General features: G+C 43.9%; 1 protein-coding gene across 1 annotated transcript in view; it reads right to left on the bottom strand.

Moving 5' to 3' along the window:
• Positions 1-13813, bottom strand: part of TARS2 (threonyl-tRNA synthetase 2, mitochondrial) — a gene marked incomplete at its 5' end in the record, with an annotated part of 94938 nt that overhangs the window by 61450 nt on the left and 19675 nt on the right. The window contains 4 exons of the mRNA XM_082274887.1: positions 404-521; positions 5468-5589; positions 7802-7925; positions 11387-11577. Of these exons, the coding sequence (XP_082131013.1) occupies positions 404-521; positions 5468-5589; positions 7802-7925; positions 11387-11577 (555 nt within the window). The remainder of the gene's footprint in view (positions 1-403; positions 522-5467; positions 5590-7801; positions 7926-11386; positions 11578-13813) is intronic.

The following is a 13813-nucleotide window of genomic DNA, read 5'->3' as shown; positions in this document are numbered from 1 at the left end:
ATGCTAAGGTCAGAAGCTGATTGGCTACCATTCACAGCTGCACCAGATTCTTCAGTTTTAGTAAATCAACACCTGTGTGTCCAGCTATGTTTTGAGGAGTATATTTGAAATCTTCTTGCATATGTCTGCACAAAGATAAGTTTCATAAAACCAAAAACAGCGTGACTAAGACATTTTTGCAGTTATTTTTGGAGATAAGGGTTGCGGTTTACAGTTAAGAGATAAAACCTATCAGTAAAAGGAGATAAAATAGGGTCCGATCCTGTTGTTCAGAAATATATCTTGCTAACATAGCAATTCTGATGACCCTGAAGGCAGCCCAGCACATGTAAAAAACACATAGCTGGATGTGCAGAGCAGTCAAGAAGTCTGTAGCGTGGGTCCTTGTTTTTCAATTTCTCACCTTAAATAGGTCTAGTAAGTCTTCCCGTGTCACTTCCACCCGCTGGAAGGGAAGCTTTTGTTTAATGATATCTTTGCAGATGGCTTCCAGACTGGGAAGGTCACCGCCCTGTACATTACTAGACATGAGAAAGAAAGATTGTTATTGAATACAAAAATAGAATAACTAATATCTCAGGGCTGTTCTAGGGAAATACAGTAACAATTACACGTTCTATTCTTCTCTCCAATCTAAATACATACGTTTGTAAAGGAATCCCAAAATAAGCAGAATGAAAATACATTACAGCAGAAAAACACTTCATTGTTAGAGGATCAACAAAAGAGCAATTGAGGACATTTCAGCACCACTGAGCCCAAAAAAAGAAGAAATCTGGACAGCAGAAAATCCATGAAAGCAAAATGTTATGTTATGTAGTGCAACAGCCTACTCCCAGTTTAAAACCACGCAAAAAAATACAAAACAAAAAAAACAAAAAACGACCAGTTATTGCAGTCAAGCATTCAGAATAAAATTAGGAGGTTGATTTTTTTAAACCCTTCACCCAGTTAAAGTGCATGAATATTCATTCCGTGTGCATAGGGCAAATGAAAACAAAAACAGGAACGTAAGCAGGTTATATCCAGTGCTTTAACATATATCATTGCATTAAAAAAATACCACAATTACCTACTAGATGGCATTATAAGACATTTCTATGATACTTAGCTCCATCTAGTGGCCAAATGTGTTTTTCTCTGTTTTAAAGGCATAGCTCACCTTTACCAAAAAATGGCTATGCAGATAAGGGAGTTGTGACGGTGGCGGGTATCAGACCCCTGGCCTTCTCATCCACCTCGTGACCAAAGACCAGGCAATCCCACACCCTGCCGTCACTTGCGTAACAATGCCACTCTCAGCTGCACCCAGCACACAGATTGTCCAGCTTGCGGGACCACAATCTAGAAGGGTCCGATCTGTCCCCCACAAAGTCGCAGTCCCGCAAAAAAAAAAAAAAAACACGCAGATGGCCGCCATTACTCGTTAAAAGAAAAAAAAAAAACAATAAAAATTACATAAATCTTTCCCTTAGTTAGTAAACGCAATAACTTTTGCTCAAACCAATCAAAATACGCTTATTGCGATTTTTTTCACCAAAAATATGTAGCAGAAAACAAATTGGCCTAAAATGTTAAAAGATTTTGATTTTTAAATTTTTTTGGGGGAATTTCATATAAAAAAAAATGTGAAAAATATTGTTATTTTTTCAAAATTGTCGCTCTTTTTTTGTTTATAGCGCAAAAAGTAAAAATCACACAGGTGATCAAATACCACCAAAAGAAAGTTCTGCTTGTGGGAAAAAAAAAAAGGACGTCAATTTAATTTGGGTACAGCGTCGCACGACCGCGCAATTGTCCGTTAAAAACATGCAGTGCCGAATCGCAAAATAGGCCCTGGTCTTTGAGCAGCCAAATCTTCCGGGGCTAAAGTGGTTAAATCAACAATTTACATATAAATTGCATTGGACCCAATTCCTTGAATCTATAAAACACAAAAACCCATGCTCCAGGTAGTGATTGAGATTAACATTTTTTTTTTTTAACTGGTGCACAGTTATGGGAACAGAGGTCAGTGGGCTTGGACCTTCCCAAACTGGAATCCTTCATAAAGATTTCCATTCTCTTAAAGCACTTCCTCTTTCTGGTGAATATCAGCATTTATGTAAAACGATACAGTGGGTACGGAAAGTATTCAGACCCCCTTAAATTTTTCACTCTTTGTTATATTGCAGCCATTTGCTAAAATCATTTAAGTTCATTCTTCTTCCTCATGAATGTACACATAGCACCCCATACTGACGGAAACACACAGAATTGTTGACATTGTTGCAGATTTATTAAAAAAGAAAAACTGAAATATCACATGGTCCTAAGTATTCAGACCCTTTGCTGTGACTAGGGCTGGGCGATATGGCTGAAAACTGTATCACGATATCAGTGTTTCATATCGGTCGATATCGATAATTATTGATATTTTTTATTACCCATTTAAAATAAGGACCCTAGGGTGAGAATGCAGGGCGGCGGGCATGGTACAGGGGAATGCAGGGTGACTGGCATGGTGCAGGAGAATGCAGGTCACTGGCATGGTGCAGGAGAATGCAGGGCACTGGCATGGTGCAGGAGAATGCAGGGCACTGGCATGGTGCAGGAGAATGCAGGGCACTGGCATGGTGCAGGAGAATGCAGGGCACTGGCATGGTGCAGGAGAATGCAGGGTGACTGGTATGGTACAAGAGGATCCGGGGTTGTGGGCATACTACAGGAGATGCAGTGCTGTGGGCATGGTACAGGTAGACCATGCCCGCAGCACTGCATCCCTTGTAGTGTGCCCGCAGCCCTGCATAATGGCAGGTAGTGAAGCTGTTTCACTTACCTGTTCCAGAGGCGCCTTCATTTTAAAAATGGCGCCGCCCGGCGCCGACACGTCATTGCGCACGCGCCGCCACCGCTCGTATAATTTCGGCTATTTCCGGCCTCTCCCGAGCGGCGGCGGCGCGTGCGCGGTGACATGTATGTGACGGGCAGCGCCATTTTTAAAGCTTAAACCCGTCGGAGCGGACTTTTCGTTTTATCATTCAATTTTGTTTATTGCTATCGATGACGAGACTATCGCGATACATATCGGTATCGTTTTATCGCCCAGCCCTAGCTGTGACACTCATATATTTAACTCAGGTGCTTTCCATTTCTTCTGATCATCCTTGAGATGGTTCTATACCTTCATTTGAGTCCAGCTGTGTTTGATTATACTGATTGGACTTGATTAGGAAAGCCACACACCTGTCTATATAAGACCTTCCAGATCACAATGCATGTCAGAGCAAATGAGAATCATGAGGTCAAAGGAACTGCCTGAAGAGCTCAGAGACAGAATTGTGGCAAGGCACAGATCTGGCCAAGGTTACAAAAAGATTTCTGCTGCACTTAAGGTTCCTAAGAGCACAGTGGCCTCCATAATCCTCAAATGGAAGACGTTTGGGACGACCAGAACCCTTCCTAGAGCTGGCCGTCCGGCCAAACTGAGCTATCGGGGGAGAAGAGCCTTGGTGAGAGAGGTAAAGAAGAACCCAAAGATCACTGTGGCTGAGCTCCAGAGATGCAGTCAGGAGATGGGAGAAAGTTGTAGAAAGTCAACCATCACTGCAGCCCTCCACCAGTCGGGGCTTTATGGCAGAGTGGCCCGACGGAAGCCTCTCCTCAGTGTAAGACACATGAAAGCCCGCATGGATTTTCCTAAAAAACACCTGAAGGACTCCAAGATGGTGAGAAATAAGATTCTCTGGTCTGATGAGACCAAAATAGAACTTTTTGGCCTTAATTCTAAGCGGTATGTGTGGAAAAAACCAGGCACTGCTCATCACCTGTCCAATACAGTCCCAACAGTGAAGCATGGTGGTGGCAGCATCATGCTGTGGGGGTGTTTTTCAGCTGCAGGGACAGGACGACTGGTTGCAATCGAGGGAAAGATGAATGCGGCCAAGTACAGGGATATCCTGGACAAAAACCTTCTCCAGAGTGCTCTGGACCTCAGACTGGGCCGAAGGTTTACCTTCCAACAAGACAATGACCCTAAGCACACAGCTAAAATAACGAAGGAGTGGCTTCACAACAACTCCGTGACTGTTCTTGAATGGCCCAGCCAGAGCCCTGACTTAAACCCAATTGAGCATCTCTGGAGAGACCTAAAAATGGCTGTCCACCAACGTTTACCATCCAACCTGACAGAACTGGAGAGGATCTGCAAGGAGGAATGGCAGAGGATCCCCAAATCCAGGTGTGAAAGACTTGTTGCATCTTTCCCAAAAAGACTCCTGGCTGTATTAGATCAAAAGGGGGCTTCTACTAAATACTGAGCAAAGGGTCTGAATACTTAGGACCATGTGATATTTCAGTTTTTCTTTTTTAATAAATCTGCAACAATGTCAACAATTCTGTGTTTTTCTGTCAGTATGGGGTGCTATGTGTACATTCATGAGGAAGAAGAATGAACTTAAACGATTTTAGCAAATGGCTGCAATATAACAAAGAGTGAAAAATTTAAGGGGGTCTGAATACTTTCCGTACCCACTGTATATATATATATTATTGTTCCATTTCCTGTTTCAGCTGCTGACTCTACCTGTGATCCTTTGTACATGTTCTGCTGAATTAATATAAAAAAAAAAAGCCAACTCCAGCCAGCACCACACAGGCCTTACATCATTCCAGGGTCGTTTCTCCTTCAGGGGACATGGCATCTGAAATGCGTTAGCTTTAAGTAGTACTGACTGTATTCGGCCTTCTGACACAAGTGTACATTATATGGACCCGCACTGACCGTGACTCTTACCCAAGAGTGGAATTAATATTGCTTTACTTTTATGAGAAAGATTTATTTTTTTTACAATCATTTTAGATTAAACGCTTACTTGCATCTTAAGAATAAAGGACCTTTTTTTCTCTCTTTTGTTCCTGGCACCCTGGTGATTCCCCCCAATGTTTAAGACCCTACTGGGCAAAACCTATTAGAGGGAGTTCTCCCACGGGTAGGAGATCAAGCCAAAGCCATTTTTAATTAAGAATGAGCTCACTATATGCTGAGGCAGTGTGCAGACAGGTGCCATTTTGTTGTAGTCCATTGTGTCCCACTAGTCATAAATGGGACTTGCCTGCCCGCGGATGCACAGAGTTTCTGTGCATCCCATGCAGGCAAAGGCAGCCCTTTGCACGTGTGTACGCATAAATACGCCTTTGTGAATGAGGCCTAAAAAAAGAATGCTAATGAAGGGCCTTTTCAATTTTGTGCATACGGTTTTATTAACTATTACTGTGCTGGAAAACTAAAATGCTGGAAATTTGCAGCTATGAAAAATTGTGTTCACAGGAAAGTTATGGTTAAAAAGTTGAATTGAAGTTTGGTAATGCCATGAAAAGAAGCAAAACTGCAAGGCTTCCCAGCAGCAACGCTAGTTGGTCTGCGCACAGTTATACTGTATATCATGTGTTCAAACCGTTCAGACACCCAGCCTGCGCTGCTTTTTACCTGCTGAAGAGGTGGAGGTCATAGAAGAATCCATTCTCTGTACTGGGTCCATGACACAATAGGCCTCCATAGAACTGCTCCAGAGCTGCCCCGAGGATATGGGCACTCGAATGCCAAAATATCTACAGTAAAAGAAAAAAGAGTAACATTCATTGAGACTATTTATCGCGTACTGACAATTTGACTGCTACCATTTAAAGGAGATGTACAGCCAAAGCTCGTTTGGCTGTACATCTCCTATGGATCATAGGAGTGCAGTCTGTTCTGCACTCCTGTGACTAGTTTTAGCAGAGAGCGGGCTGAAGTCCACTCTCTACTTACGTCACAGAAGTCAGTCCAGGCACAGCGTCATCACGACAATGGTAGTCAGGATCCGCCAGGTACCTGGAACGACACGCGGCTTAGCCTCTCCGTAAGCCGCTGACAGCCTGAGCCGGCCGCTCCCACCCCCTCCACAGCCCAGCTCCAGTGAATGAGGAGGGGGCAGAGCAGAGAGCTACTGACTGACAGCCACCAGCTCTTTGCTTGGGGAGCCGTCAGAACCGAGCGATCGGCGGTGTTCTATTGTTCGGCTTTCAGTGCAGAGGCGCCGGGGGACCGATGCTGCATCCACCTGGGTAACTATACATTTAAAAGAAAGAAAAAAAAACACATACATCTCCTTTAAAGAAAAGGATACATACACACATATATATATAGATATATATATATAGATATATATATATATATATATATATATATATATATGTGTGTGTGTGTGTGTGTGTGTGTGTGTGTGTGTGTGTGTGTGTGTGTGTGTGTGTGTGTGTGTGTGTGTATATATATATATACACACACATATACACACACACACACACACACACATAGAGAGATATATATATGTATGTGTGTAAACACAAACATTCCCATACATCTCTTTTAAAAAAAAAGGATATATATATACACACATATATACACACACACTCACTGTCTACCTACACACCCTTTAACCATTTCAGCTCCGAAAGGTTTTACCCCCTTCATGACCCTGCCATTTTTTGCCACTTAGCACTGCATTTCTTTAACTGGTAATTGAGCGGTCATGCAATATTGTACACAGATTTAATTATATATTTTTTCAAGCAAATCGGGCTTTCTATTGGTGCTATTTGATCACCACTGGGTTTATTTTTATTATATAGTTTAAAAAAAAAAAAAACACAACTTTTTCTACTTTATTATAAAACATATCCAATAAAAAATGTTTTAATTTTTTCATATATTCAGGCCAAAATGTATTCTGCTACATAGCTTAAGAAAAAAAAACAAAATCCCAATAAGTGTATAATATTTGGTTGGTGTGAAAGTTATAGCGTCTACAAATGATGGTATATATACTGGAATTTATGCATTTATGACACTATACTAGTAATGGCGATGATCAGCCACTTATAGTGGGACTGTGACCAGCAATCTGGCTCTAGCTGATGCTGGCTGGGAGGTACACTGACTGACATTACTAGTACCACTAATACACTGATCAGTGCTAATACTATACACTGACACTATACTAATGAAACTGGGTAAGAAGGGGTTATCATCTAGGGCAGGGATATGCAAACTGTGGCCCTCCAGCTGTTACAAAACTACAAGTCCCATCATGCCTCTGCCTTTGGGTGTCATGCTTGTGGCTGTCAGAGCCTTGCTATGCCTCCTGGGACTTGTAGTTCTGCAACTTCTGGAGGACCACAGTTTGCATATCTCTGATCTAGGGGCATAGAGATTAATTGTGTGCCTAACAATGTGGAATGTATGTAATGTGTGCTGCCTTTACCTGTCTGTTTTTTTTTCAAAACAGGCGGATCGCTGTTCAGAGTACACAGAACTCTTTGTGTGTTTGGCCACAGTCCATCAGCTGACTTCTGCCAAAATCAGTTGCCAAACTCGTGCTGTGTCCAAATACAACACAGGGCTGGCAGGGGGTGCATGCATACTGAGTCCAGGAAAAAGCCGCAACGTATAGGTACGTCACCTGCCCTAGAGCTGCACCTGATTGAACTACAACTACTGTGGGCAGGCAGCCAAGTAGTTAATACAGGCCACAGGATTACCAGAACACTAAGGACTTTCTAAAGAAAAAAAAAAAAAAAAACTAAATCAGACAGAGCAAGCCTGAAAGCAGGCAGTTTTTGCTAACACTCGATAGACTCACCTAAACAAGCATGCAGGGAGAGGAGATGAAATCACTGCTACAATGCATTCTCTTGTGTGTGTGTAAATTTCAGCAAGAACTATTCAGGGGTTCCCCATTATATTAGTTACTAACAAACAGATTATCTGTATAAATGAACTTACATTCTGCCCTTCACGAGAGTCAAAAGTGAGGAACTCAATGTCTGAGTCTGCTTCCAGGGGTCTGTTCAGATCATAAAGCGATCCATTTACTCGGGCTCCTATGATATTGTGTATAGAGCCTGGCCTGAGAAAAGAACAGATGGATCAATTCAAATTTCAAAATATAACAAAACAGGGCTAAAGCAAGAATGCTGAACTTTCAGTTTTTATCATGTTTATAGAAATATTTATTTTTCTTGTGTTATTTCAGAAGGCGGACCGTTCAGATCCGCCTGTCAGTTTTTTTTGACGGATCTGTACGGTCCCCCCATGCATTCCTATGGGGCATCAGATGTCAGCGGAGACATGTCCACTGACATCCGATCCGTCAAATCTGAACGGATGGAAACCCTACTTTCCATCCGTCCAGCGGATCAGATGGGATCAGATGAGAAAGGATCGACGGTCCGTTCCCATCCGATTCCCCCATAGAGATGTATGGGGAACTGACAGCTGTGTCTCTGCACACAGCGCGGAGAACAGCTGTCATTCTCCTGCTCAGCGGGGGATCGGCGGATCGATCCCCCGCTGAGATAAACGGAGTCCGTCCGCCGGGTGGATAGTGTGAAAGGGGCCTTAAGCTTATGCTTCTGGTTTAGAGGACACCTGAAGTCTGACAGATGGTTCTAAAGCCCCTTACACGTGGGCCGAATACCGGGGGGACATCGGCCCATGTGTATGGCAGCCGGTCCAACAGAAGCCAGTTGTTTCTCCGCCTTCTCTCGGACAAGCATGCTGGAAAACCAGCAGCCAACCAGCTTCTGATCCACCCTCTCAGCCAATGTACCAGGCTTTAGTGACTGCTTGACCTCATTGTGGTATCCCAGCTTCCTAGTATGCATAACAGTATCCGACAACAGAGGTTAGGATTAGTTTGCAGGATTCTTTCAAACCTTTACCACTCTTTCTTCTGCAGACTCAAACTGCAAGACTTTAACCGCTTGCCGACTGTATAAACTTGCATATACGGTGGAAAGGTGGTTCTGCTGGGCAGGATCATTTACCTAGTATGAGATCCTGCACTTCCGAGCCTAGAGCGTGCCTGCCAACAGCGGGAGCTGATCGGCAGGTACTGCAGACTAAAGCCCCGTACACACGCACCGATTGTCGGCCGAACGATCGGCCGTCTTTTGTCCGGTGCTGTCCTGTCAGTTGAAAAGTGCTAAAGACTGCACACAAATTTTGTCGGGCCAACAACAGCCGACTGCAGAAGTGATGTCATGTGATGGTTAACTTTCCGTGTCTTTTTTCTTCTCTGAGCATGCCCAGTCTTGCTCATCTGCTGTTTGTCGGCCGAATTCTGTACTGACTGAGGAACAATCGGCCGTTCTGGTGTTGGCCAACAAAAATTTTATAGCCTGCACACCAGTTCGCAGTCGGTTGTCGGAAGCATCATACTAACAAGCCGAAAATCGACCGATCGGTCGGTGGCCGAATATTTACGGCCGACAATCGCTACGTGTGTACGGGCCTTTAATGTCCGCCGCCAGCCGCTAATTCTTCCATTCAAAGGAACAACGGCAATCTAAGGAGAAAAAGTGACCGCACTCAGAGGAAGATGAACTTGAAGTGTTTATTCCCATTCATGAAAAACAACGGTGCATCAAACAAACATGGACACGGTTAACGCGTTTCACAACTCTGTGGGTCGCTTACTCATAAAGGGTTATGAGTATGCGACCGAGTGCTGTCACTTTTTCTCCTTGGATACTTGATTACTGGATGGTGGATCCGACCAGCACCTGGGTATTCGTGCCTCACCTGAGCGGCTTTTCCTGTGTTGTTTGAATGACAACGGCAATCTGCTATGTAAACAAGGCAGATTTCTGTTCTGTCAGTACAGAAGGCATGGATTCTGTGTCTCTGCAAAGCAGGGGCACCAGTTCATGCCTTCCCCCAGTATCCCCTAAACCTAGTACCCCCTTAGCACCTCCCCACACCAGCTGGGCACACAGTTAACCCTTTGATCGCCCCTGGTAATAACCCCTTCACAGCCAGTGTCCTTAGTACAGTGAATATTTTTTAGCACTTTTTACTGTATTGGTGTCACCGGTCCCTAAAAAGTGTCAGTGTTCAATATGTCCACAGCAATATCGCAATCCCGCTATAAGTCGCTGATCGCCACCCTTACTAGCAAAAAAAAAACGTTGCATAGTTTGTAGATGCTATAACTTTTGCGCAAACCAATCAATATACACTTATTGTTTTGTTTTTTAATATGTAGCAGAATACATATTGGGCTAAATTGATGAAGAAATTTGTTTTATTTGATGTGTTTTATAGCAAAAACTAAAAACCGCAGATGATCAAATATCACCAAAAGCCAAGCACTATTTGTGTGAAAAAAAAAAATGTTAGTCATTTCATTAGTGTTCAGTGTTGCCTGGCCGTGCAATTATCAGTCAAAATAGTTCAGTGCATAGTAGCAAAAAATAGCCTGGACATGAAGGGGGTAAAACCAAATACCTCCAAAGGATAGTGCTATTTGTGGGGGGAAAAAGGACAAAATTTTAGGTACAGTGTTGCACGACCACACAATTGTCAGTTTAAGTAACAGTGCAGTATCACAAATGGGGGTAAATCTCCTGGAGCTGAAGTGGTTTTAGGAGATCGGGTAGTTGACTAGCCAGCAACTCACTTTAGATTACTTTTTACCTAAAAAAAAAAAAAAATATCCAAGAAAAATATTTTGGTAATTCCACTACCCAGTTACAATATAGCCCCGGTTCACACTTATGCGATGCAGGAAGGCTGCAAATCCGCAGCCTGTTCCCGCATCGCACACGCACCCCCGGCAGTTCACACTGCCATATGCGATACGCTGGGGGTGTCAATGTAATCTTAACGACACCCCCAGTTTGATCGCATATCGCAGTGCGATCTTGCAGTTCGCACAGGATCGGATCGCACAAGTGTGAACCGCTGTGCGATCCGATCCTGATGCGGCTTCCAAAAAGGGTCCCTGTGCGTGTTTGCTGCGGCTGCAGTGCGAATTTAGCCATACAAAGTGTATGGCTAAACTCACACCGCACAGCCGATCGCATGTAATGAAGGAGCAGTGCGCTCCAATATTACATGCGAACCCCGCACTCGCACAAGTGTGAACCGGGGCTTAAGGCCCCTTTCACACGGCTCCGTTCCGTCGGCGGAGCCGTGCTGCTCAGCAGGGGGGGGGGGGGGGGGGGGGCGATCCGCCGATCCCCCGCTGAGCAGGCGGATGACAGCTCCGTCTCCACTTTGTGTGCAGAGACAGAGGTGTCAGATCCCCTCTCTTCTCTATGGGAGAATTGGATGAGAACGGAACGCTTGTCAATTCTCATCCGATCCGCTGGATGGATGGAATATAGGGTTTCCATCCGTCCGGATTTGACGGACAGGATCAGATCGGATGTCAACGGACATGTCTTTGCTGACATCCATTCAGATCCGCCTGAAAAACTGACAGGCGGATCTGAACGGTCCTCAAGTGTGAAAGGGGCCTAAGACTGAATTATTCAGTGGCAACATCGGTTTAATTCACATGACTTCACTATGTAAGGGATTTACCTCGTTTGTACTGCCACGTCATAGGGAGCTGTTCTCCAAGAGTGCCCACTCATCACAGTCCCATCTTGTATGGAGATCCTGATTGGACGAGTCTCTTTCGCCACCCTCTCTGCCAGTCTGACTTCATATCTTTCTCTCAGCTTTTCGAAGCACTGCAGTCGTTCTCTGATAAATTCAGGCAGAGATTTGTTCTGTGTAAAACACAAAAAATAGGATGCCAAACAAATCAATAAACTGTAAGCAGTTAAAGGAGTCCAGTTCGGACTAATATACACGTTAATACTTCTCATGTACTTATTCCATTAGACCAGGCATCATAAAACAGCCAGGACCTGGATCAAGGGTTTGGGTCTATCTGAACCTCCCCTGTTCTCCCTCACTTCTGTTTGTTTGGAATGAGCAGTGCACATTAGTTTCAGTCATGTTCACTGCCCCTATGCACACTACAAATCCCATTGACCCCCTCCAGAGAAAGCAAGAGAGGGTGGCTACGTTCCTACACACAGTGAGACCACAGAGAACAAACGTAGCCACCCTCCAACAGGAAGTCCGATAGCAGCAAGAAAAGGAATTTGGAGATCTGGAGGCGGCTGAGAGCAATAGAAGGGACTTTTCGGAGTTAAAAATACTGGGAATTTTTTTTTAACCCCTTCATGCCTAAGCCTTTTTCAGACGTTTGTTGCTTACAAGTTAAAATCAGTATTTAATGCTAGAAAATTAAACTTAAAACCCCCAAACACATATACAGTGGGTACGGAAAGTATTCAGACCCCCTTAAATTTTTCACTCTTTGTTATATTGCAGCCATATGCTAAAATCATTTAAGTTCATTCTTCTTCCTCATGAATGTACACATAGCACCCCATACTGACAGAAAAACACAGAATTGTTGACATTGTTGCAGATTTATTAAAAAAGAAAAACTGAAATATCACATGGTCCTAAGTATTCAGACACTTTGCTCAGTATTTAGTAGAAGCCCCCTTTTGATCTAATACAGCCAGGAGTCTTTTTGGGAAAGATGCAACAAGTCTTTCACACCTGGATTTGGGAATCCTCTGCCATTCCTCCTTGCAGATCCTCTCCAGTTCTGTCAGGTTGGATGGTAAACGTTGGTGGACAGCCATTTTTAGGTCTCTCCAGAGATGCTCAATTGGGTTTAAGTCAGGGCTCTGGCTGGGCCATTCAAGAACAGTCACTGAGTTGTTGTGAAGCCACTCCTTCGTTATTTTAGCTGTGTGCTTAGGGTCATTGTCTTGTTGGAAGGTAAACCTTCGGCCCAGTCTGAGGTCCAGAGCACTCTGGAGAAGGTTTTTGTCCAGGATATCCCTGTACTTGGCCGCATTCATCTTTCCCTCGATTGCAACCAGTCGTCCTGTCCCTGCAGCTGAAAAACACCCCCACAGCATGATGCTGCCACCACCATGCTTCACTGTTGGGACTGTATTGGACAGGTGATGAGCAGTGCCTGGTTTTCTCCACACATACCGCTTAGAATTAAGGCCAAAAAGTTCTATTTTGGTCTCATCAGACCAGAGAATCTTATTTCTCACCATCTTGGAGTCCTTCAGGTGTTTTTTTTAGCAAACTCCATGCGGGCTTTCATGTGTCTTACACTGAGGAGAGGCTTCCGTCGGGCCACTCTGCCATAAAGCCCCGACTGGTGGAGGGCTGCAGTGATGGTTGACTTTCTACAACTTTCTCCCATCTCCTGACTGCATCTCTGGAGCTCAGCCACAGTGATCTTTGGGTTCTTCTTTACCTCTCTCACCAAGGCTCTTCTCCCCCGATAGCTCAGTTTGGCCAGACGGCCAGCTCTAGGAAGGGTTCTGGTCGTCCCAAACGCCTTCCATTTGAGGATTATGGAGGCCACTGTGCTCTTAGGAACCTTAAGTGCAGCAGAAATCTTTTTGTAACCTTGGCCAGATCTGTGCCTTGCCACAATTCTGTCTCTGAGCTCTTCAGGCAGTTCCTTTGACCTCATGATTCTCATTTGCTCTGACATGCATTGTGATCTGGAAGGTCTTATATAGACAGGTGTGTGGCTTTCCTAATCAAGTCCAATCAGTATAATCAAATACAGCTGGACTCAAATGAAGGTGTAGAACCATCTCAAGGATGATCAGAAGAAATGGAAAGCACCTGAGTTAAATATATGAGTGTCACAGCAAAGGGTCTGAATACTTAGGACCATGTGATATTTCAGTTTTTCTTTTTTAATAAATCTGCAACAATGTCAACAATTCTGTGTTTTTCTGTCAGTATGGGGTGCTATGTGTACATTCATGAGGAAGAAGAATCAACTTAAATGATTTTAGCAAATGGCTGCAATATAACAAAGAGTGAAAAATTTAAGGGGGTCTGAATACTTTCCGTACCCACTATATATATATATATGTGTGTGTGTGTGTGTGTGTGTGTGTGTGT

This window comes from Pelophylax lessonae (genome assembly GCF_965119305.1).
Source record: "Pelophylax lessonae genome assembly, chromosome: 13".
NCBI lineage: Eukaryota > Metazoa > Chordata > Amphibia > Anura > Ranidae > Pelophylax > Pelophylax lessonae.
Note: the sequence above shows the minus strand (reverse complement) of the source record. Positions and strands in the feature narration are given on the sequence as shown.